We start from the raw sequence: 24,129 nt of genomic DNA, 5'->3' as shown, positions 1-24,129 counted from the left end.
TTCCCCTTGGCCGACCCTGCAGCTGAAATGCTCCTCCTGGGGCCAAACCCAGCTGAGCTGAATCCAAACCAACCCCAGAGCCCTCTTGGGTGCTGTTAACACCCACCCCGAGCCCCCGCCTGGGGCACCAGTGCCAGAGCAGAGACCCCCAAGGTGGTCCACAGCCCTGCTTGCACCAACTCCCCCATCCCAGCTCCCCGAGTCACACTGGGCTTCCAGGGGCTGCCCACGGGGCAGGAAGCCTGGGCACAGGCTGGCGAGGACACCGACACCGTTAGTAATTTGAGGGTTTTTTTATTTTATTTATTTTCATGGTGTGAATTGCTGCCGCTGCCCATCCAATGCCCCCGGTCCAGGGCTCAGCCCCAGCTCCCACCCCAGCACCAGACGCTGCTGCCTGCAGCCAGCCGCTGCTCCCGTGCTGCTGGGGCCAGGCCAGCCAGGGACCAGGGACACATGGCCACCACCAGCTCAGCCAACATGCTGCTGGGGCCCTCGGGGCCAGCCCCACACTGGGCACAAAGTCTCTGTTGCTTTTTGGTGCAGTTGAGGGGAACAGAGGCATGGTGCTCTGGCTGGGGCATGGCCCAGGCTGCAGCGCTGTTAGACCCAAACTGCTACCGGGACGTTTCTTTATTTCCCCCCCCAGGACAAACCCCAGGCAGCAGGACGTGGCCTGAACCCTGCCTGCTCTTCTGGAACCCTGAGCTACACAGAAAACCAAGCGTGGTGCAGTTATGCAGCCCAAAAAGCACAGAAAAGTGAGAGAGGTGGCCGGGCTCGAGGGATAACGGGCATCACGACCCTCCCCAGGCTGCTGTGTGCACATCCATGTGCTTTGTGGCGTGGGGACGGCGGAGGGGGACACGGGGAGCTCAGCACCATCCCAGGGGCTGAGCCAGGCTGCAGCTGGGACCAGTACAGCTGATGCTACATAGAGTTGGCTGGTGGTGCAAACTGAGTGCACGTGGAGGGGATGAGGAAGGGCACTGCGATGCCAGGGCATTTGCTTTTCACTGTCCCGGGGCACAGCAGCACCAGAAATGTGTGGCTGCAAGAAGGAGGGGGCTGCAATGTTGCTCCCCCAAAGCCACGGGCTGGCTCCTGCCTGCTGGCAGCGAGGGTAGCTGCCCTGTCCCCCAAGGAGATGGCTCTGGTACCCTGGGGGACCCCATCTGTCCAGTGCACGAGGAGACACTGAGCGGGCAGAGCTTCACCAGCACAGGGCACGGAGGAGAGCACAGCTCAGCCTTCGGTTCAAGCAGCCGCTCCTGAAATCCGCTTGGCCCAATGAGCACCTAAACAGTTCACAGACTCGCCAGGCAGAGAAAGTCCCATTTCTCTGCGTTCAGTGTATGGAAGGGCCACCGGCTCCCGCGAGGCGACCCGCCGAGGTAAGGACGAGAGGTTTGCCATGGAAAGCACATCCCTGCAGTTACAGTGGGGTGACGGACACCAGGGCTTCGGAGGCAGATGAGGGATTGTTAAATTACACACAGACACACTCACACACGCAGACACACACAAGCTCTTCTGTAAACCGGACTCCAGAAGATCCCACAGATCCTTGGCTGATCCCACGGTGTAGGTGCTGGATGCGGCATCCTTACATGTTCCCGCGGTACGTGATGTTGGTGAAGGTAGATGTAGCCTCCTTGTATAAAGGATTGTTGCCCTGGAAGAAGAAGAGGAAGGAAAAAGAGCATCATCGCTTGGTCCTTGGCATCAGCATTCGCTTTACTTTACAGCTAGGGAAACGGAGGCACCCTCTCAGCATTGGGTGGTGGATCCACTTCTCCGCAGTTTAACCGCTCCCCATGAGTTTTCATGGGGGAGAGCAGGGAGAAGCTGTGGTGGAGGAGAGGAAAGGCAGCAGGAACTCAGGAGCAGAGAGGCCTCCTGAAACAGCCACCCCATCCCACCCCATCCCTTCCCTCTGGGGAGGGGGAGCAGAGGTGGGGGATAGGCACCAGTGCCGTCCCAGCCCCCTCCCTTGTGCTCTGGGTGCCTCAGCCCTTCCAGCATCCCGTGGCAGGAGGGACCTTCCACCTCGCTCACGGGATGGAAACACTGGTGTGGGTGGTGAGTAAGAGGGTCACGCTGGTGACAAGGGCTTGGGATACGCTGGAGGTGGGAAAAGCATCTGGGACATCTGCTATCGCCTTCACGCAGCCCCTGGGACTGCAGCAGGCTCAGGGAAGGGGTGTCCAGGCTGGCAGTGTCACCCCGAGTCCTGCCTGTGACACTGTGCCGTGCTTCAGAGAGGGATGGGGCAAGCTGGTCCCTAGGGACCATGCCCTGGGAGCACAGACAGCAACCAGGCTCTCGTACTGGGAGCACTGGGATCTGGATCCACTCAGTCCAGGGGCTGTGGGGTTCAGGGACTCCTGCCTGGCACACCCGACCCGCTGGCCCTCACCGTGTCCCACTTGGCCCTGGCCTTCTCCTCCTCAAAGCGGGCAAACTCTCGGCGATCGTGGATGGTGATGAGGAGCTTCCAGATGAGCAGGGCAGCGAGGCCGATGAGCAGGATGGCACCCGTCACCGAGAGCAGGACCACGAGGATGTCCGGCCCCTTCGGGCAGTCTGGTGGAGGGAGGAGGGCAGGGTTGGGGGGGCTCAGCACCCCCAGGGCAATTAAAAGCAGCTCTAGGGCTGCTTGGAAATGGGTACATGGAGCTCGTCTGGTCTGAGGAGGGCTTCATCCTCCCTGGTCGGGGAGCAGGAGCCTCCACCCTTGAGCACAGCAGGCTCTGTACAGGAGGATTCCATCCATGGGGTACGTGTGCTGAGATCCTTGAGCTCCTGTCTCTAGGGTGGGCGTCTGTACCCAAGCCTGGAGCAGCCCAGGTCAGGGGCATCACAGGTCCCATCCACAGTGGGGTGTGACAGTGGAGACCAAGCCCTTGGGCTGGTGGAAGTTCATCCCTAAACCACCAGCCTGGCTGATGCCCCACACTGCCCCTGCTCTCTGGCTGTGAGTCAACACTGTGCCTGCAAACCGAGGTGGCGAGATCTGGTGTGAACCCCAGCACCCACCCTGCTCCCCCTGCATGCCGCCTGGGGCTGCGCCAGCCACCCCCACAGTTGTCACGAGAGCTGGCAGCTGCCCTCGTGGCCCTGCTTTTGAGTGATCTGTGGCCACACAGCCCCCAGCTCAGCTGTAAATCAGACCTCGAGGTTGCTGGAGACCCCGGGGCTGCTCTGTGTGGTGGGGGGCTGCCGTATCCCAGCCCTGGGGCACAGACGTAGCGTTGCTCCTGCCCGGCTAACGGGAGCCAGCTCTTATCTGCTGCTTGAGAAAAATCACACCCATGGAGTCAGAAACAGGATCAGGGCGGTGGGAAGGTTGAACCCCCATCCTTGGCCTCAACAGGGGGGTGAAATAACAGAGCAACACGGTGGGGAAATGTGAGACGGGCAGGAAATCACGGCCCTGTGGCACAGAGCAGGGAACAAAGCAGCTCTTTAACCCCTCTGTGCCCCCGCCAGCCTGGCGGCAGCAGCAGTTACCAAAGGGACACAAAATCGCCCCGTTTAGCAGAGAAACGCAGCGCTGCACGCTCTGCACCCGCCCAGCCCGGGGTGGGTGAGGTACCGAGCCTTACCTGGCTCCTCGATAACATAGAGGATGGACTTGCCGCTGGAGTCCTCGTAGTACTGGAACCGCACCACGCAGTCGTCCTCGTCCTTGTAGGTGCAGTTCACGGCGTCCTTGCCCCTGTCACCTGCCAGAGCGAGAGGCTCAGAGCCCCCCGTGCCGGGGGATGCACACGTGGAGGGAAAGCAGGCGGCATACGCAGCCCCCCCGATTTCCCCGCTTTAGGGCAGGGGTTTGGGTCTCCTCCCTTACCCAGTTCCTGCACTGTCTCGATCTCGTCGCGGCACATGCGGCTGCAGGACTGCTGCTCCACCAGCACTCCCCGCTCAAACTTCTTGCACTCCACGCACTCCCTGAGGAAAAGGAGGGAGGTACCGTGAGCTCTTCCATGCTCTCCCCGGGGGAGTATCACACCTTTCAGTCTGAGGCTGCAGAAATCGCAGCAATCCCAACCCAACTGGGCTGCAGCTGGTGAGAGCACCTGCCACCACTGCTGCTGGCTCCCCGATGGGGTATGACCCTTCCTAGCTCTCTGCCGGCTCCCTGATGGGATATGACCCTTCCCAACTCTCTATGGGCTCCCTGATGGGGTATGACCCATCCCAGGTCTCTATGGGCTCCCTGATGGGGTATGACCCTTCCCAACTCTCTACGGGCTCCCTGATGGGATATGACCCATCCCAGGTCTCTACAGGCTTCCTGATGGGGTATGACCCATCCCAGGTCTCTACGGGCTCCCCGATGGGTTATGACCCATCCCAGGTCTCTGCTGGCTCCCTGATGGGCTATGACCCATCCCAGCTCTCTGCCAGCTCCCCGATGGGGTATGACCCATCCCAGCTCTCTGCCGGCTCCCCGATGGGGTCCAACCTCCCCCAGCTCTCTGCCCTCTCTCACTTTTTGATGGTGCAGGCATCTGGGCACGTGGGACACTTCTCGCAGGTGTCTCCGTAGGAGCCGGGCTGGGTGCAGTCGCACTTGCCGCAGACGCAGGAGCCGTGGCCGCTGCACACCAGCCCGTTGCTGGACATGCACGTGTCGGTGCGTGTGGTGCAGTTGCAGTTGTCGCCGGTCCAGTCTGAGTCGCACAGACAGTCCCCGCAGCTGCACTGCCCATGGCCTGGGGACAACCCAGAGGGCATCAGGACCCTCAAGTGTCCCCATAGATCCCGTTAGCAATCACCCATATGGGATGCCCACATACCCAGAGTGGCAGCTCCACCTCCGTGGGCATGGCAAGGCAGACCAGCCACCCAGGACAACCCCTTTCCACTGTCCTTGGGGTAGGACACACAGCAACTCACATCAAACCTCAACCTTCGCCGTGTCCCCAACACTCCTCTTATTCCACCCAAACAAGAAAAAACTGCCCAATTCCAGGCTGAGCTGCCCCAGCTCTGGCAGGTTGGCAGCAGCAGCTAGAGATGCTCCATCAGATCCATCTCCGAGCTAGTCAAGCTTTGGCTTTTAATTTCAGATTGAGTCAAGACATCTGGTCAAACGCCCCAGATCCCACTCATTTCCCAGCCCCAGGCCAGGCAGGGGAAGCTGACAGCTGGGAAAAGCCTGACAAGCTCTGCATGCTCCTTGAGACTGGTTTAATCAGACAGACAGACAGACGTGCTCAAATCCTGCCAAAGCCTGGAGCTATTTGGCTTGTGGTTTCATTTCAGCTCAAAGACAAGTCACGGTAAGCGGTGGGAACGCCATGGAGCCGGCACGCGCCGACCCGTCCCAAGCCCCGAGCGCACCGGGGCACGTCGGGGACGCTGCTCCCGGCGGGGGATCGGCTGGGCACCGTCCCTGCCACGGCCTCGGGGGCACCGGCATGAGAAATAAATGTGTAACCATGTTAATGAGGAAATAGGGCTGAGTCACAGGAAAATTACGGCCGTGTTGGGTGACAAGGCATGGAAACAGACGGGGAGGCTGGGGGGAAGTGGCTCGATGGGCCGGGATCGATGCCAACAGGGTCAGATTTGGTTAATAAACAGCTCGCCCAGGCTGGAGGCAGCAATTCATCATCATCGCTTCATCGTCGCCCTTCGCCCGTCCCGCCAGACCAGGCAGCCCTTGTGCAAACAAGGACAGGCGCCCGGCTCCCCGGGGACACTGAGGGCCCTGCCTGGTTGGGCTGGGGGAAAACCCCAGTGTTTCCAGCTCCCTTCTCAGCAGGCTGTTAAGAGAGAGGATCAATCCCAGCAGCACAGAGGCAGCTGTGAGCTGTGAGGTTGGGCTGAGGGGCAGGTGGGATCTCAAAAACTCAATTTGAGGATGTCAGGGAGCAGGAACTGAGGGTCATCTGGTCAGCAGGTTTCATCTCACCCACGTTGGGCTCCAGCAGAGTGGGATCAGCTTTGGCCACTGATGTTTTCGTGGGGATTTTTGGGCTCACAGCATGAAAGCGGGGGCTTTTTTGGCACTGTGTTAGCAGCCGCCTTGCCTGGGCTCACGGAGGGAGGCTGGGGATGGGAAAGGGGATGGCTACCCCCTCTTGTTCCCCCCTTGAATCGCTTTTGGGGTGCTCTGCTCCTGGAAGGGATGCACCACAGCTTCACGCCCCAGTCTCAGGCACTGCCACCCCTCTCACATCCCCTGAAAAACCAGGAGATGGGGCAGGGTGTGGAGGTTCACTCGGACCTTGGGTGCTTACTGGAGATGTGGGTGGGAGAAACCCCAGATGGGGGTTCCTGATGGGGAAGAGGCCCTGGCACAGCAGGACACGTGAAACTGCTGTTGGGACGGGTGTTTTGCAGAGAGGGGCTCCTTCCCCAGTCCCTGGTGTGGGAGGAGCACCCAAGGACCTGCTCCTCTCTCCCCAGCACTGAGAGCAGCAGGGGCTGGAGTGGGCAAGTCTGGTAGGGCATGGAAGAGATGAATATTCAGGAGGGGAGATGCGGTAAGGCCAGCGAGGGAGGAGGATTTGCTTCTTCCCCAATGCTTTTGCCAAGAGGACTCTTCAAGAACTGGGTGGAGGATAAAAATTGCCTCTCCCCACCCCTCTCCCTCCACCCCGGGGTTTCCTTCTGCAGAGCAATACCTCTGATGTGTCAGGGGCTGCGACTCGAGCAGGGTCTGGCTGGTCCCCACCTTGCACGCCCCAGAGCTGCTTCCCCTGGGAGCCCACCAGCCACCCCAATGGGACTCCTGAGTCTAAGCAGGGACTGAGGTCTGGTTTTAACCCTTGGAGCCCATCACCCTGCCACTGCTCTTTGGCACAGAAGGTGACACCAGCTGTCAAAAAGGAAATAATTCCCCCAGTGTTGCTTCAGACCTGTGGCTGGTCCAGGGAGAGCCATGGCTGAGCAAGCCAGAGGTGGGGACAACGCATGGGACAAGCCCCAGAATAGCTGGTGTCTCCTTTGCCCATGAGCTCAGGCAGCATTAGTGCCCTGATCTGCCTCCCCTCCAACCCCAGCACTCACCCGAGCACATCTGGCCCTTGAAGCGGACGCAGGAGAAGTCGTCGCACTCGCAGTACTTGCCCGTCACCTTCCCGAAGTCGCTGCTGTGGCACACGCACTGCCCGCAGATGCACTCCCCGCGCTGGCTGCAGAGGGGCTGGCCCGGCCGGGGGCTGCAGTTGTCCTGCTGCGAGGGGTTGTACTCCTCCTCCGAGCACTCGCAGTGCGAGCCCAGGCGCCCGGGGTTGCAGCGGCACACGCCGCACTCCAGCGTGCCGTTGCCTCGGCTGCAGGACGAGCTGTTGGCCTCGGCTCGGCTCTCGCAGGAGCAGTCGCAGTCGAAGTTCACCAGCACCGTCAGGCTGTCCTTGAAGCCCACGGGTTTGATGGTGAAGGATTTCTGCCGCTCCCGCGGGCATCCCCGCACCTTGGCCTCGATGCTGAAGCTCACCTGGAGGGCAGAGGGGTGCGTCTGGGTGTCAGTACCACCAGCACAGTATCGGGGTACCTGCTCCAGTCCATGCTCAAGCTGAAGGAGCCCAGAAATGGGACCCACCAGGTCTCTTTGGGCTTTTCAAATCTGTCCCAGCATGGTGTGGGTCAGGGCACCTGCCTGCCAGAGTAACCAGGCTAAATCCCATGTGCTGTGGCCAGCAGCCCACACTGAGCTCGAGGACCACAGAGTTTGCATCCAGCAGATTCAAAAAAAAGCATTTTCCACCCAGCCGGACCCTTCTCTCCACTGCAAAGATGACAGGGTCTGCGTCACCCAGGTGGTGGTGGGGCAAGCAGATGGTGCTGGTGGAGAGCATCAGATGAGTGGGCAGTGCTGCTACATAGAGGGGCAGAAAAACCAAGCCCACGAACGGGATCCTCACCGTGTCACCGATCTTGAGCCCCATGCAAGACTTGAGCCCGGGGATGACCTCGTCGTTGAGGCAGGTGGCATTGAAGGCCAGGGACAGCTCTTCGGGGAGGTCACGCACCTCCAGCTCCACCTTGGAACGGATTTTCTGGAGGAGGAGAGAGGAGTGATGAAGAAGCACAGGCTGGGCAGGATTCAGTCCCAGGGAGGGGCCCGCCCCGAGCAGCCACCACACCAGAGCGATGATCCCACGTGCACGGGAATGGAGCCAAGCGCCCTGAGTCTTTCTTGGGACTCAGCTACGTCATTCCCCACAAGAAAATGCCTTTGAGGATGGGAAGGGGCAGGCGGCGAACAGTGATGTCCCTTCCCTGGGGTCCCCACACATGTGGGTGGAGGCAGATGCTCGCAGCTGGTCCAGGGAGGATGCTCGGGCTGGGGGAGCTGCCAAATCTGTGTGTGCTGCTTGCAGTGTGAAGCAGTGGCTATTTTGGGAGGAGATTGCTGTTGTGGGGCCACCACACTGTGCACTCACCCCATAGGAGTCCACTATGAGCTGCAGGACGTTGCTGGAGTCTCTGGACAAGGTGCCCACAGTTGTGCCTGGGATCAGCTCACTGTAGTTCTGGAGAAATATCATAAGCATCATCTGCTCGTGACGGGTGAATGTGCCACAGCTGGGCCAAACGCTGTCTGGGCACACAGGAGCTTCCCAAGGAGCTTTGATAGGACAGGAGGCCACCAAGCTATGTCCGACCACCCATGGCCAGCTGCAAAGGGTGCTCCTCGGGACCCATTAGCCCTCCAAGAAGGTGGCTTTGCACAGGAGCTATTACCTGGTAGAGGCCAACAACCGTATCTGTCACAGCAAAGATCAAGTTGATGTTCTTCTGTGAGAGTTTCTCAGTCATCAGGCCCAGAGAGGGATAGTCCTGTGGAAGAGGAGAGGCTATATCCTAGGAACACGTACCCCCAGCCACCCTGGTCCTCATCATGCTCTCCAGTCAGGGCTGGACCATCCCATGAGGACCAGGGATGGACCCCATCCCATGAGGACCCTCAAGAGGAGCTCTGGGCTCCACAACCCCACACTTGGGTTGGGATTTACCAGCGTGGTGGAGGCAGAGTAGAAATTATCCTTGTCAATGTGGCACTGAGCGTCATTGGGCTGCACAATGCCAGCCAGCCTGCCATCCAGCGCGATGTGGGTCTTGGCATCCGTGGTGAAGACGAGTAGGTGGGAAGCATCGTTCCTCCACCCGATTTTCTCCTGCAACAAAAGGCAGCTCCCAGTCATGTGGCAGTGTGTGCCAAGGGCAGCCCGTTGTGCCAGCACCCCGCTGCTGCCTTCGCTGCCACCCTGGGTCATGGCTTGGCCGTAGGGACCAACCTGCCACTGCAGTGGGAACCGAGGGCAATCGCTCTCCCAGGGAGGTGCTGTGGGGAAAGCGTGGGCTGTGGAGCCTGGCAGGTGGGCATGGGCTGCTTGCAAAGGCAAAAGACGGGTTTTAACTTACTTAGAGTGTTAATCAAGGTGGCTAATGACTGAGGGATGCAACCCCTCCCATCTCCAGCAAAATCAAGGTGCAGGCACAGGAGATGATGTCCCTTCTGGGCTGGTTACTGCAGGGCTGACACGGGATCATCGTCAGTCCCCAAGCACCTGCTCTGCTCCGCTCTCCTCCCAGGACCAAGCAAGGGTCCTGCTCTTCCCTTGCCTTGCTATGGGCCTAGAAATGTCCTTGTTGAATGTTCACCCTCTCCAGATCTGAGCCCTCCTGCAGCTCCACAGAGCTTACGGTCCTGTCCTGGTGGGGTTGGGTGGTCTCTGCCAACCCACCAGGCCCAGCCTGATGACCCTCTCCTGGCCCCAGTCAGGCCTTCTTGCCTCTTACATCACACACGGTGGCCTGGATGATGGCATCAAAGCCGCCTTCGGGTGCGTCGCGGTTCCGTGAGACACTCTGCTTCCGCACCTCCTCATTGAAACGGGTCACCTCGTCCGTGAGCGACAGGACGTGCTTGTAGCCAAACATGGGCAGGCAGGTTTCCCCAATCCTGCAGGAGGAGAGCAGTCAGGGCACAACGCTCAAAGGGCTCTTCCAGCTCCCGTATCCACCCTGCAAGCATCCCACATCCCATAGTCCTGTCTGGGATGTGCTGGAGGGACCCAACCACCCCAAGAGCCTGAGGACACAGACGGAGGTGTTCTAGAGATGCTGGGCTCAGGTCAGCTCCCAGTCTCTGTTCTGCTGAGATTTTTAGAAGTCACTTTCTTTGACCCTCAACATGTCTTCTGAAAAATGGTGGAAAATTGCTTGTTCCCTTAAGAGCTTTCCAGTGACAATGATACTTCAAAGTTTAAACTGGCTCCTCCTCCCCGTGCCACCAGAACATGCAGTGCAGCAAGGTTTAAACCCCGCCGAAAAATCAGACCCTCAGCTCTCCACTGAAATCCATTGACATGGATTTCCAGCCCCATTCCAGTGATGTCCCATTAACTTCTGGCCCTTACAGGACTCCCTCAGCCTGGGACTTACTCATAGCAAGGGTTCGTGACGGCTTGCGGAGGAGAGATGTACATGTAGGGGGAAATGGGCTTGTCTACAAAGGCCCCAAAGCCTATGCGTAGGTTGCTGGTGAGCTTGCGCATCTCGCTGGCCAGCTTGGTGCCCAAGTTCTGGATGTTCCTCAGATCATCCTTCATGGAGTTGGACAGGTCCATCAGGTAGTAGATGTCCACGGGGTAGTCTTCCACTTGACGAACTTGGACGCGAAAGATCTGGGAGTCATCTGCAATGTGACAGGGCAGTGGAGTGAGAGATCCTCTCCTGGGAGAAGCAAAGGGGGCTCGTCACAGGACGAGGGAGAAAGTCAACCTATGGGGTCAGCAGGAATCCAAGGAGACGGTTTACAGCTGCTGGGAGGAGAACATCACAGCTAAACAGGCACAAAGGGGCAAAGCCCTTAGGGCAGGGTATTTGCACGGGAGATACGCTGTGCACCCCTTGGAGATGGCAAATGTGGCTTATGGCTCCTGTTCTCCAAACCTCTCATTACCAGGACATGAGCAGATCCTCCTGCTCAGAGCTGACCCCCCAAACTGTCCTGCATGAACAGCATCACCAACATGCTGGATGGAGTGAGTGAAACACCCAGCGCGTGGGCAGCAGGTCTTACAGGGGTTACCAGGGGGCTGCCTGGCTGCTTTGGACTTCAAGCTCCCAAGGACTCTGAGCATCTCCCGGGGCCTCCCCCATCCCTGTTCCTTCCCACTCTTCTTGGCTTCTCCCAGCCCCTTCTGGAAAATTTTTGGTGAAACATTTTCCATTGAAACAAAAACCTCCTTAGACAGAACCTTCTGGGGAACAGGCCAGTTTCGATGACTTTTGCACTTCAAAAAAAAAAAAGAAACACCGAAAATGCTTTGGGTTGACCTTTTCTTTCTGCCTTTTAAAGGGGACAAAGGTTCTTTCTTGCTGTTCTTTGAAACAGCTTCTTTGAAATGTAAGCTGGGGCACAGCTGCAGCCTTCTCAGAACACCTCAAACGTTGAGGGGAAAAAAAGCTTTAATTGAGCTTAAATTGTTATTGTTTTCACATTTCCTTCTAGATCTGCACATCACATTCTGACTTTCAGGATGGAGAAAGTTTCAAAATCCATGAGAGCCCAAAGAGCTCCATCTCCCCTCCACCTGAATTGCTGGAGCACCACCACGTAGTCAGGGGTCCCAAGTTTGTGCTCAAAGAGCATCTGTTTCTCCTTGTTGAGCTAAAACCACGAGGACTCCGAGCCTGTGGGACATGGCCTATGACCTGTCCTACCTATATCCTTCAGCATTTGGTCTTGATTCCCGAGTCAAGGCAGATGGCTCGTGCCAAGCCTTCTTGGGTGGGCAGAGATGATATCAAGCTGGGGTTTTCTTCTACTGCTTCCAAGGAACACTTACAGCACTGCACGCTGCCTCTGTTCCTCTCCAAAGCAGCACACCTACCTGCCTCCTGCCATACATCTTTAGACCTAAATAGAGCAAGGGCCACTTAGCAACTACACGTCCCATCGCGTGGGGACACCTCAGACTGCTGTCGTCCAGATGGGTCAGGACCTGTCTTGGCCAGGCCCAGGGATGTGCACAGCATGCCACGTGCTATCAGCCACCGATATCTGGCCCTAGGGCTTTAATGAGCACAAGGAACCAAAACTGTTCCTGCTGAGACTGGAAGAGCCATCCATGAGCGGATGGCCGGGGTGGGCTACGTGTGGGGCAGAGCACGGTGTGGGGCAGAGCACGGTGACGGCACCACTCGCTCCACATTCCCCAAACAGGTTTTGTGACTTGGGCTAGTGACGCCTGTTAGTTTTGCCTCCTGCCTGGCATTGATTGAAACTCCTCAGTGCTGGCAAACGACCATAACAGTTAATTGGCTCCAGCCTGCCTGGCTGACATGAGCCTGGGAAATTACAGGGACCTGGTGGCAGTCCAACCCTGCCAGCTGCTCTACAGCTCGTTAGGCACGAGCCTGACCTCCACCGAAGCATTCAGAGCGCAGCAGCAGTGGCTAAAGTCTAAATGGCTTTACAAAACAAGCCCGTGCGTTGTTGAAGTCGCATCCTGTCCTGCCCCTTGGCGTACCACAGGATCGAGCCAAGAGACGGAACCACAGAAATCAGCTTGGAGACAGCTCTGCTGCCCATCAGGGACGTTCCTGGAGGGTTTGGTGCAGCCCCCAGCCTGGTCTTGCCCCCAATGAACACGAGACAGCGTTGGCCAGCGAGGCAGAGCGAAGGCTCCCTCATCGCCTGAGCCCTTTGGGTTGTTCCCCCTGTGTCTCCCCTTCCCGCAGCAGTTTGAGGGCTCTTACCCGGCCGCAGGTTCAGCTGTATTTTCTGGGGGCTCATCTGGGTGGTGGTGGAGCTCCCCGAGCCCTTGTCACTGAGGGGTCGGTCCTCCAGGATGGTTATGGTGCTGGTGGGGAACTCGATGGAGTCCTGCCCACAGCCATTTTGCAGGAGGTTGGCACGCAGGTCACAGCGAGGGAAAGATTGCACCAAGACCTGCGGGAGAGGGACAGGGTCAGGAGCCAGGTCCCCTGGGAATGCATCGGGGTGATGCCAGGAGGAGGAGCGAGGGGTCTCTTTTCCCCAGAGAGCCCCTGCTTTATCGCACCTAATGCCAGACCAGGATAAGAAGCTTTTTGGGGCACACGGTCTCTGCTCGAGGGAGGTGGCAGACAGGGGTTCCAGGATCAGCAAGTCCTGCTGGGGCTCAGAGCAGGTTTTGGTGTGCTGTGCTCTGCAGGGGAGCTCAGCAACCCCTGCCAAGATGGGGCGATGGATAACATGTCCCTGCCAAGCCCCCTCCTGGCTCCGAGCAGCTGGAGCCTCAGGTCTGGTTTTTGGCAAAGCGAAAAGGAAAGGCTGCCTGTGTGGGCTGGCGAGGAGAGGGTGAGGTGGGATGTGCACGTGGGGATGAGGGGCAGAGCCTGGGACTTTTTTTTTTTTATTATTTTCTAAACTTTGGCAAAAGACAAGCCACCTTCTTCCCCCATTTTCTTGACACATGCCCTTAGAAACCTGGCTGTGAGCAAGGAGCAGCCCTGCTGCGGGTGAGCCCATGGCACGGAGCGGCACTCGGTTCCTGTCCGAGAAGGGTTCAGGCTTATCTCCAGCTCTCCAGCTTCCTGCCGGGCAGAGCCGGACGGGGGAAAGGAAAACCAAAAAAGGAGTGAAAGAGCGAAAAGACAACGGGGCTGCAGAAGCCGTCAAGTGCCTGTCAGGGGCAGGAAGCACAAAGTGCGGTGTCACAGTGGGGCTCCAGCCCTGTCCCTCCTTTCCTAGAAAGCTCCCGGCTCCTCACCCTTATCACAGCGCATTCAGAAGGGCTCCCGTCACTTCAGTTTCTCATGAAGACAAATATGGAAAGAATTTCTTTCCCAGCCCAACACTGCCAGGATTGTTCCCGGCCAGACAGCAGCCACCTTCCTCCCCTCCAAAGGGTTTCTCCATCTCGCTTCCACAGCCCAAATCTTTCTCCATTCAAAGTCCTACAGCAGATGACCAGCACAGCCTTTCCCTGCAGCACAGAGGAGTGGCACAAAGTCCTGGTGGGGCTGGTTCAGCTCCCTCCCTGCTCCTGGGAAGCTGGATCCCAACGCTGGAGCCTCCCAGCACCAGAGAGGTTCCCCATCCGGGCTATCATCTCCCTTCGGTTCAGGCTGGTTGAACCCAGGAACTGGAATTTGTGTGTTTTACGCAAACAAGTAGAAAACCGCAGTGTCAGGAGGCCCTGGCTGGCCTACAGCCCTCTGGAAACAGTGGCCAAGTGATAGCCAGAAAATACGTCAGCAGGCGTGTTCCTCCCCCGCAGCCTCCCGCTCCCACCCTCGCCGCCTGGACAGCGTGCTGTCGCTGAAGAAGACCAGTCATCCCTTTACATGAGCTCCCTTGCACCCATGCACCCCCCAGGCTCACCCCACGGGGCTCCCCGCTGTGGGAAGATGTGCCTGGTTCACCCCAGATCGCATCAATCATCACGTACATTCCTGTCCCGGGTGGGGAAATCACTGGAGAGAGACACAGGTGAGACGCAGGCTGGGCAGACAGGTTTTTAACTGGGGTGCTGGGCTCTTGGGTGATACCTGGAGATCCTGGGGAGGGTCCCAGCCCCTGAAAGGCCACGTAGCACCTTATGGCATGAACAGCATCATTTCTACTGCAAGATTCCCACAGAGAAGCTGTTTGATGTCCCAGGGCCACATCATTCCCCTTCCCTGGAGCCCTGAACATCATGATTGACTCAGGATGTACAAGAACCTCCCAAGCAACAAAACTAACTGTGAAAGGCCGAGGAAAAAGTTACTGTGCCATTGATAGAGCATTTGGCTACGAGGGTCCCCAGCCCCCAGTCTATTTTTCCCCCCCAGTCTCCGTAGACTTGCAGTCTCAGCGACTTGGACACAGCCCCAGGCAGGAGCGACCCAGAGGCAGCCCGGACTTGCTGGTGACAAACTCCCAGCCCAGGGACTTCATTCACTGACACATCCCCTGCAAACCCCGGTTCCCCGTCAGCACAGCCCTGACAGCATCGGCTCCCCATCGCGGAGATGCTGTGGGGGGGGTACGTGTTCCCACCTCCTTCATCACCAGCCACCCCACAGCCCTTGGCTGAGATGCTTCCCAGCTCCACCTCCCCTTTGACCACCTCTGTCCTGCTGCAGGGAAGGAGGTTTTCAGCTCAGCATCTGCTCAAGCTCCATCCGGGATGGGAAACCCGATGAATTTATCCCCTGATTGCTGCCTCCAAACCCTCTAAGTGAGGACAGGGTCAGGCAGGGTGGCTGTGGAATTCACACATCCCCAAGGCATCTCTGTGTTCAGCTTGCAGGCAACCACATGCAGCATCAGCTTCTCTGCAGGAGAGCTCCTGGGAAGACCCAGAGCACAGATGCCTCCACAGATTCAGCTAAAACTTTCCAGCAGCTTCTCTAAATCAATCCCTGATCCAGCCTTGCCTCCACCTTTCCTCCAAGGGAACCAGAGCGGGTGACATTATGGGTGGGTGAGACCCTGGAAGATCTGCCACGATAATCTCCAAAGTGATTTTAGAGCCACATTTTAGTGTTAAGGCTTGGCTGGCTTTTTCCAAAAGGAAAAGTGAACGGATGGGCATGTCTGTTTGTTGGTAAGGGTGGTCAAGTTTTCTGAAAAATAAATAAAACTCAATTTTCCTCTGCATCAGCACTCAGTGGGGTCAGTGATCACATGAAACCGCAATGAAATCCTCCTGTCCAAAGCCAGGATGGAGCAGGAGTGACTGATAACCCCTGGCTCCTCAGGAAGGCAGAGTGGGTGGGAAAGGGCAGTGGGAGCAGAAGGAGCTCAAATAAGGGCACTGTCCCTTTAAAAAAGGGGGGGGTCAGCAAGACCTCCCCTACCCCAGGGAAATTAAACAAACCCACAGAAAAAACCCTCATTTGCTAAATTAAGAGAATGTGGTCCAGATGTTGGAGGCAGAGTTGCTGAGCAGTGCTCACACAGCCTGGCTCTCCGGGGGCTGGTTGCTGGCAGTGGGACGGCTCCTTCGCTGCTTGTCACGTCTGTCCATGAGCACAACCCTGAGCAGCACTGGAAATATTTCCTTTTTTGGAAACCTTTGCTGATGTGGAGGAAAAAAAAAGCCAACGCCATCACAGTCCCTGCTGCAGCATCAAGGCACAAGCCCAGCCCAGGAAGGTGGCTGGGAAGGAGCAAGCCCAGCCCAGCCCCGGCCGTTCCCCCTCCGGAGAGGGGAGCGAGGCCCCTCACCACGCTGCAAAGTTCAGCTACTCCTTATGGAAGATAAGATGGGACACAAACATCTTTTTTCACACCAAGATCCCAGTGATATCTGATGGGCACAGCAAGCAGAGGCATCCCCTCTAGATACACACTGACCCCAAAGCATTGGGCCATGCAGGCACCAGCCAACAGCGTTTTCCAGCTCAGATCACTTTTCCCCAGGTCTTTTCCCACTCCCACTGGGCACCACGGGCACAGCTGCAGCTGGAGGAAGCAGGGTTTCAGGGATGGAGGAGCAGAAAGCAAGAAAAGCCTTGCCAGAGGGGGAACGGCCCCACTGCGAAGCCCTGAAGGAGGTTTCATCACCTCTCCCCATCCCAGCCTCGCCTCGGCTCTGCCCTGGGGCTGTCCCAGCCTCCCCTCCCCTTGGCTCTGCTCTCCCATCCCGTGGGAAACTCCCTCCCACGGACTGACCCCCAGGGCAGCATTTTTGGAGGGCAGCGTGGTAGATCTTCCAGGCTCTCACCCACCCAAACAGGGTGATTTTAGAGCCACAGCTCAGCTCTTACATCCTCCTTAGGTCAGTAACCAAAACCAGGCACCTTGTCTTCCTTCCCTCCTCTTTCCAATGAAAAAGAAAAAGGCTTTTAAACCCAAATCCTAACTCCTAATCAGTATTTTTCCTTCCTCCCTCTAGGCCCCCTTCCCTTTCCAGCCCTTCCAGCAATTAAGCTCCTTTAGCCAGAGCTTTACAATGGGTTTTTCAAGAAGCAAAACAAAAGTAAACTAAGTTTTCAAATGTACATTTTTTTTGAGAGACAAAGTGAATTCCCAGTGGGAACATCAGCATTTCCCAGCCAGCTCCACGTAGCTCCCACACCTGGAGAAGGGGCAGATTTTCGGAGCCAGGCAGGGACGGGCAGCCCGAGCCCCGTGATGTGCATCTCAAGCTGTGGTCAGAGCCAGATGCCACCGAGAAATGTGTTTAGACACTGTGGGAACAGATGGAAACCAAACTTGTGGCTGTAGCACAAGGACCAAGCACCCATCCCACAGCCCAAAGGCTCATCCCTTCCCACGTGTCCCCTGTCCTGCTCAGGGACGTGCTCCAGCCCTGCTCAGCCTCCCCCAGCTCTTACCTCCGCGGAGCACCAGGCACAGAGGGGGCTCGTGGCCAGGCACTGCTTGCAGGAGTTCACCCCGCGCGTGGTGCAGATGTTCCCCCCTGAAACAGCAGAACAGAGAGCGGTCATGACCTGCAGAGCCCAGAAGCCACACATGTGCTGAAGTCTCAGTGCTCAATCAGCAGCTTCATGAGCAGATGCAGCCCCTGCCCCCATCCCCATCCCCATCCCCATCCCCATCCCCATCCCCATCCCCATCCCCATCCCCATCCCCATCCCCATCCCCATCCCCATCCCCCCAGGGCTCCACTCCAGCCCCTTTCCCAGCCCCGAAGCCCAGGTGCTGCCTCCTCGCCCCCCTTTATAACCACCTTCCCCGCCCAGTACCAGCTGGGCTTCATCCTGCCCAGGACTGAGCATCATTTCCCACCTGCCAGCTCCCTAAAGTGTCCCCCCACCCCTGCAACATCGCACATATGCTGGAGTGAAGCCCCCACCGCTGGCAGGGGAGGGGGGACACACACACATCTCCCTTTGTGCCTCCCCGCAGACATTTTGGGGCAGCAGGGAGGGGAAAGGGGCGAATTCCCATGGGCACAGCGTGGTACCTGCAGCCCTGCCAGCGCCTGGGGAGCTGCTGCCTCTTCCCACCGCTTCCGACCCAGGGTGGTCGGTGCCTTCTGATGCAGACACTAAACTCAGAGGCTGGTCTTGGCTCGGGTTCAAACCCAGGGAAAAGAGGGAAAGGGCCAGAGTCCAGAAACGTGCTGGCAGCAGGTTGCACCGATGCCCCGGGCAAAGGTTGGGCTCCGTCGGTGGAAGCGGCAGTGGGGACTTTGGGAGACGCACGCTGGCACCAGCCGTGACGGCCAGAGGCCAGTGGGTCTGTGTGGGGGATTAAAGGCCCCCAAAGTGCCCGCAGGGGCCCCAGGGCAGCACCAGTGCCCGCCGGAGCCGGAGGAGCTCCGCTGGCAGCGGCAGGACCGGGCAGCTCTGCGGTTCCCACTGCCAACGGCCGATGTGGCGAGCGGCTGGGGGCACGGATGTGGTGGCATCACCCTCGGCTCTTCCTCCCTCCCTGGGCACGACCGTCTGGGCAGAGTTTTAGGGTTCCTTGGGCAGAGCAGACCCCAGCCATGTGCCTGCTTGGTTGGGGGAGCCCAGGGGATGCCAGCATGGAGCAGCGGGCGCTAGGGTCTCTCCTTTGCCCTGTGTTCCCCCATCCCTGCCCAGGGCTCTCCCCAGCAGCCGCAGGCATTAGAAACCACGTTTTCTGCAGCTGCAGGAAGTGTAACACAGCAGAAAGAGGAAACGGTGAGACGATGTCGTCAGGTCTTTGGGCAGGACCACACCGATGGCACCGTGCGCTCGTGCCGCTGGCACGCAGCCTGGGAGTGCAAGCGTGCACACGTGTGTGCACACGTGTGTGTGCACGGCGGCTGCGTGTGCAGCATGTCGTGGAGGTACATGTCTGTACGAGGGCGGTGTCACAGGCTGAGCTGGACACGCTGCGGCTGTCCCGAAGGCCAGCGCCTGCTTGGGGACGTGCCCCATCACACCTCTGCCACCCACACTCACCTTGTGCCACGCAGGGGGACTAAACTAAGGGCTCAACCCCAACTGCCTGGCTCAGCACCGGCTTTGGGGTCACATCCACTCCCAGAGCTCTCTCCATACACCACAATACCCAGCTGCAGCATGTGAGCGTGGGGAAGATTTTAAATTTAGCCTTGCCCAAAAGAGCGACAGGTCGATTGCCAGATGGGGTTGAGCAACCTGGGCTGGTGGAAGGTGTCCCTGCCTGTGGTGGGGGGGCTGGGACTAGATGGTCTTTAAGGTCCCTTCCAACCCAAACCAGCCTGTGATTCTGTGATCTCTGGTGCTTTCTGCACCAAGGATGCTCAGCAATGTGTTAGCAGCAATCCTGCATCCTTGGGTGGATGGGTTTGGATAGCCGGGGCTTGGCTTCTCACGCCTGCTCCTGCCGTGTCTGCATGACACCCCTCCTGCCTTGCCAAGCGCCGGCGGCTGCAGCCCAGCGCCGGGCGCGTGCCTTGGGTTTGTGCAGTGCCGTGCAGCTGGGAGCCAGCTCCGGCACGGCTGGCAGCGGCTCAGCCCCGCGGGGACGGCAGCAGAGACATTGCCCTGGCAGCTCTCGGGGATGGCATTACCCTGGCAGCTGGAGGTGCTTGGGATTAAACTCTCAGAGCTGCCAACGCTGGGGCCACGTGCCCGAACATGGGAACAGCTTCCGAATCTGCAGGTCCCTGGGGAGCCCTGATGCTTTGATACCCGGACCAGCACGCTCCCGGCCCAGACTCCCATGTAATGCCAGTGTGGGGGTTGTTCCCTCAGGGCTGGGTTTTATCTTGCCATAGGATGGTTTAGTCACCCGGCTCTGCCCCAGCACCCAGCTTGCTGGGGAAATGCAGAGCTGCCAAGGGCCCCTGCCACCCATGGGTGCTCCAGCCATGCTCCCAGCCAGGGGATGGGACCCAGGACTCACACCAGCATCTGGGATGTGAGCTGGACTGGTCCAAATCCCATCTCAAACAGGTTTCCCCTGTGACTTGAGCCAAGTCCCTCAGCCGCTCCCTGCCTCAGTTTCCCCTGTGCAGTGTTAACCCGGCTGCACTGAAACATGATGTGGAGGATTTCCAAGCTCGTGCCTGCTGGCCGAGGCCCTGGCTGACTCCTCTTCGCCTCCTCATGCCACGAAACCTGAGCTCTGGGGCTAACGAGCGCCAGGACTGTCCCTTTGGGCTGCAGAGCTCCTCAGCTCCCCAGCACTTGGTACAAATTACCTCCTGCCTGTGCGCAGCCTCTGAGCCCTCGTGGTTTCCTTTCTTCCCCTCCTGTGCCACCCCATAGCCCAGGGGTCCTTGAACCGGTGTCCCCCCTCCATGCTGGAGAAGTAAACCCAATTATCGGGTTGATTTTGGAATGAGGGCCACGAGCTGGGCTGTCCCGCCTGGGCAGAGCTGGGGAGCAGCCCATGGGGTCAGATGGGGCTGCAGCATGCAGGGTCCCTGTGGGAGGGATGCTGCCGTGCCCAAGGCTGCCCTGGGGTCTGCCGTCACATCGCGCCACCATCCCATTGATGGCAGTGGTGGCTTTGCCCCCGCAGGTGGGTACCTGCCCCCTCGGGCTGCCTGAAGCCCCAGCCTGGGGGTATCTGCCCCAGACTCATGCAGCCCCGTGGTCTCCATGACCAAGACATGTCCCCATGGACGAGGGACATTTCCTCAACCACCAGCACGGTACGGAGCCATTCTTGGCTGCCCATACCTGGGGCAGGATGGAGCAGGGCCATCCCTTACCCCTGGCAAGGGGCCGAAATCCCCTGGGTGCCAGCGGCGATTAACCGAGGACAGTTACCACCACCCAAACACACGGCTGGTCCTGCTGCGAGCAGGCGGCCACGTCCCCCTCACTATAGAGTCTCATGGCCCTATTCTGGCATTTCCAGCCCTGCTTGTGAGGCTGGACACAGGGTGCGGTGCCGGGAGGGCTTTGCAGGAGGGAGGTGGGGAGGGGGACCCTGGGGTGATGGAGGAGCAAAAGCACGGGCGGAGGAGAGCGGAGGATGCTGCAGCTTGAGCCCCTGCAGGCTGTGGCCCTGGGTGTGCTCAGGGTCGGGTCACGCCTGGCCATGAGCAGGTTAACAAGATCCCAGCACAGCCTAAACTAATACATTCTGGGTTTTTTTAGTCCCCCCCCTTTTTTTTTTCATTTTTGGGGTTTGTTTTTCCAGCCATAAAACTAATAAACCGAAGTACAAAAGCTGCATTTTTTTACTATGAAAGCAGCTGGTCTCATGGAACGATCTGACCCTAAAGACTTAAAAAAAAAAGCAGAAATCCTAGCACATGAAACACAGGGAGATAAACTGGGCAGCATGGGAACCACCCGCCTGGGGCTGGGGCTGCGGGGTGAAATGATGCACTCGAAATACCCCAGACGTCTGTGGCTCAACATCACCCTTCCCCGCCTGGAGAAAATTACTCAGTCCCCAATCTGCGCTCCAAATAACCTCCTCTACGTACCGCGTGAGCCAGCCACACGCTTTGTTTTCTCCCCCTCTGCCAATTTAAGAATGAGCACACAGAAAACTTGATAAAGGTATTTTAGAAAACTTGAGAAAGACACAAACCGTGCTTAGATCCTGCCTGGCCTTTCTGCTCGACTGAGCGATAAGGATTTGGGCTTTTCTGGCTCATCTCCTGCCCGCGCCATCCTGGGGCTGTGTCTTTTCCCTGAACAGAGGTTCTGTTCTGCCAACACCTTCCCGGAGATGGGATGCCCCAAGCTCAGTAATTACAGGCACCGACAGGACCAGAGAAATCACCTGCACAGCCCCAAAGTGCAGCTCTATAAACCCAAACTCTCCCAAGGCGTTATCCTACATCCCGTACCCATGACAGCTCGCTCCGGAGCCTCAGGCTGTTCCTGGGAATTCACCAAAGGAATTCTTCAGACAGAACAATGTTGCCTCAAACCCCCTCCCGTCTGGCCTCAAAAACAATGGGACCGATTTATAGAGCAGGAGCTGAAAACACCGCACTGTTTGGCAGTTGCAGGGTTTACTTTGAGCCCCAGAAACACACCTGGGGAGGAGAAAACACTTTTCGAGGCTTCTTATCCGTGCTCCAGACATTGGAAATTTTTTTTTAAAAATACAAACACTTGTCCTGAAATCACCTGATGCCAGAAATCAAAGTTTTTAAAGAAAAGCACCAAAATAGCATGAGAAAAAAAAATAACACGACAGCAATACTGACTTAAATACACTCTATGCTCTTAAAATGACATGGACACAGTGACTGCCTGCCCTGCAAACTCCCCCCAGTGTATTTTCTGTTTATGAAGGACGGAGCCCAAGTCACAGCCCAGTCCTTCCGTTACAAACCAGTACCCAGAGCCAAACACAGAGTAGGTAGAGAATATAAACTTGCCGCACCCAGTGCGGGAATAACGCATGAAACCGTGTCTTGACCCTATAACATCTTTGAGAAACCCTCCTGGCCCCGACCCAGCCCAAGCCCAACCGACTCGAGCGACGCTTTGTGTTTGGGAACCGCGCCGAGGAAATCGCAGACCCTGAGAATGCAGAAAGTCCTGGGATTTGGGGATATAAAAGGCAATATAACCACTAAATGACCTGGCTTTAAGCAAGCGGCAGCGCTACGGGCTGTAAACCTACCCCAGCCACCAGCAACGCAGAGCACGAGGATCCCAAGACCCACGGAGGGTTTTCCCATCTTCTCCTCCGAGCCCCGGAGCGTGGGGGGCTGCTTGGACCAGCCCCGCCGTGAGCGATGGAGACCAGCTCTGGGGCAGCCCGAGGTTTTGAGCAGTCCAGGAGGTGAATCATGAGCCTGGGTGGATGACACACATGGCGAGCGGGGCTGGCCGGAGGAAACTGCGCTGGCTCGTCACTCAGTTTGGAGGCAGGGAGTGCCCCCCCTGCTCTGCCTGCAGCTCCTCATGGGTTTCTTTTTTGCTCTCTCAGCTCAGACAAGGACCTAATAAACCCTGGCAGCAAGCACACAGCACTGGTGACCTACAGCCCTGGGGCTGGTAACAGGCTCTTTCCCATAGGCTCTTTCGCCTGAGTTTAATTCCTTGCAAAATCTTGCTCACTCCCTCCTTTTATTAACCTTTGCAGGAGAGGCAGCCTGGGTTTAAAACCCAGAGTCTGAGCTGCTTCTGAGTTCAAGGATTTAAGGGGAATTAGAGCAAATACATACCGATATGAAAGTGTGGGCTCTGAGCTCCCCTCCCCAGGGCACTGGTGCAAATGGGAATATTTCTGCCGAAATGGGGCTGGGAGCTGAGTCCAGCCAAGAACTGGACCTGGTGAAACCAGCAGTTTGGGTAGAAACCTGGCCATCGCAAAGGGAGGGAAGTTCAGCTTCGGGTCAGGTAATTTGGACCTGATTTTCTTCTCACTTATATTGTGTTTTTTTCCCCTCTGTGTCCTCAGAAATTGCTTCTATACTGAGCAAGTACGGGGAGTCAGATCTGCACAGGAGTTGTCCCCGATGAAATGCCTGAGCTGCTTGTGGGTGCCTCTCGAAGGGGTTTTATAAACCTCTCATTCCCCTGTGATACCAAGGTCCTTCTCGGAGATGGGGAAACTGAGGCACGCAAAATACAGGCCGGGGGGCAAAAGGGAGAGAAGGGCTGTTCCCCTGGAGCCCTGGCAGTGCCAGAAGCTGCAGGACGATGTGCAAGGTGCTGTAGGGGACCCACAGCCCCACGCCAGGAGAGATGGGATAACGACATCTGCCCCAGAGCCATGAGGCTCTCAGCAAGAGAGGATGCTGTTTGCGAGGGTGAGATGAGATGGGCACTGTTCCTCAGGAGCTGGGGAGTTTTCTTGGCTTTAAAAAAAGTGTTGATGCCTCTTTCCTTCCCCACTCAGCCCCACGGGCCCCACGGGTGCTCCCGCGGCTGCGTGGGCTCCGCTCAGCAAGGGAGCGCTTTCCTCCTGGGATCCAACCCCCTCCCCAAGACTTGTTAGGGAGGAGTTGGTAAAGGGGACTAGGAGAAGCCCATCGACCCTCATGCAGTGTCAAAAAAAGGCTGCCCCTTGGCTGGGACATCAATACAACCCCCAAACCTCATTTCTGGGGGGCTCTAGGTCTCTCCCTGCTCCAGATCCCAGAGCCATCTCTCACTGCAGACCCCATTAGCCAGTTTTAGGGCTTCCAAATTTCTGCTTTTCCTGCATGGGTCCTTCTCTCCCTGCCTGGAAGTTCCACCTGCGTGGCCTTTCCCTGTGTGCAGGGGTTTCTGGCCATGAGGTCACCTGTCCCTGTACCATGATGCACAACTGATTCTTCATGGAAGGGA

General features: G+C 57.8%; 1 protein-coding gene across 1 annotated transcript; it reads right to left on the bottom strand.

Moving 5' to 3' along the window:
* Window positions 1-329: 329 nt before the first annotated feature.
* ITGB3 (integrin subunit beta 3) lies at window positions 330-22,755 on the bottom strand. The gene is made up of 15 exons (XM_068418481.1): window positions 22,475-22,755; window positions 17,287-17,372; window positions 12,733-12,925; window positions 10,411-10,663; window positions 9,766-9,928; window positions 8,979-9,140; window positions 8,707-8,802; window positions 8,406-8,495; window positions 7,884-8,018; window positions 7,027-7,456; window positions 4,499-4,721; window positions 3,854-3,954; window positions 3,609-3,728; window positions 2,420-2,586; window positions 330-1,675 (listed from the first exon to the last, which is right to left on the bottom strand). Exons 1-15 carry the CDS (start codon window positions 22,530-22,532, stop codon window positions 1,607-1,609), a joined length of 2,346 nt encoding a protein of 781 aa, XP_068274582.1. The 5' UTR covers window positions 22,533-22,755; the 3' UTR covers window positions 330-1,606.
* Window positions 22,756-24,129: the final 1,374 nt, after the last annotated feature.

This window comes from Nyctibius grandis, chromosome 26 (assembly GCF_013368605.1).
Source record: "Nyctibius grandis isolate bNycGra1 chromosome 26, bNycGra1.pri, whole genome shotgun sequence".
Taxonomy (NCBI): domain Eukaryota; kingdom Metazoa; phylum Chordata; class Aves; order Nyctibiiformes; family Nyctibiidae; genus Nyctibius; species Nyctibius grandis.
Note: the sequence above shows the minus strand (reverse complement) of the source record. Positions and strands in the feature narration are given on the sequence as shown.

What these genes read in the sequence shown, in the direction of transcription:
- ITGB3 (XM_068418481.1), bottom strand. Translation starts at nt 22,532, where the DNA reads ATGGGAAAACCCTCCGTGGGTCTTGGGATCCTCGTGCTCTGCGTTGCT. An exon ending in GATGCCTGCACCATCAAAAA is followed by an intron (nt 3,955 to 4,498) that starts GTGAGAGAGGGC and finishes CCTTTTCCTCAG; the next exon opens with GGAGTGCGTGGAGTGCAAGA. An exon ending in CTATGTTATCGAGGAGCCAG is followed by an intron (nt 2,587 to 3,608) that starts GTAAGGCTCGGT and finishes TCCCTCCACCAG; the next exon opens with ACTGCCCGAAGGGGCCGGAC.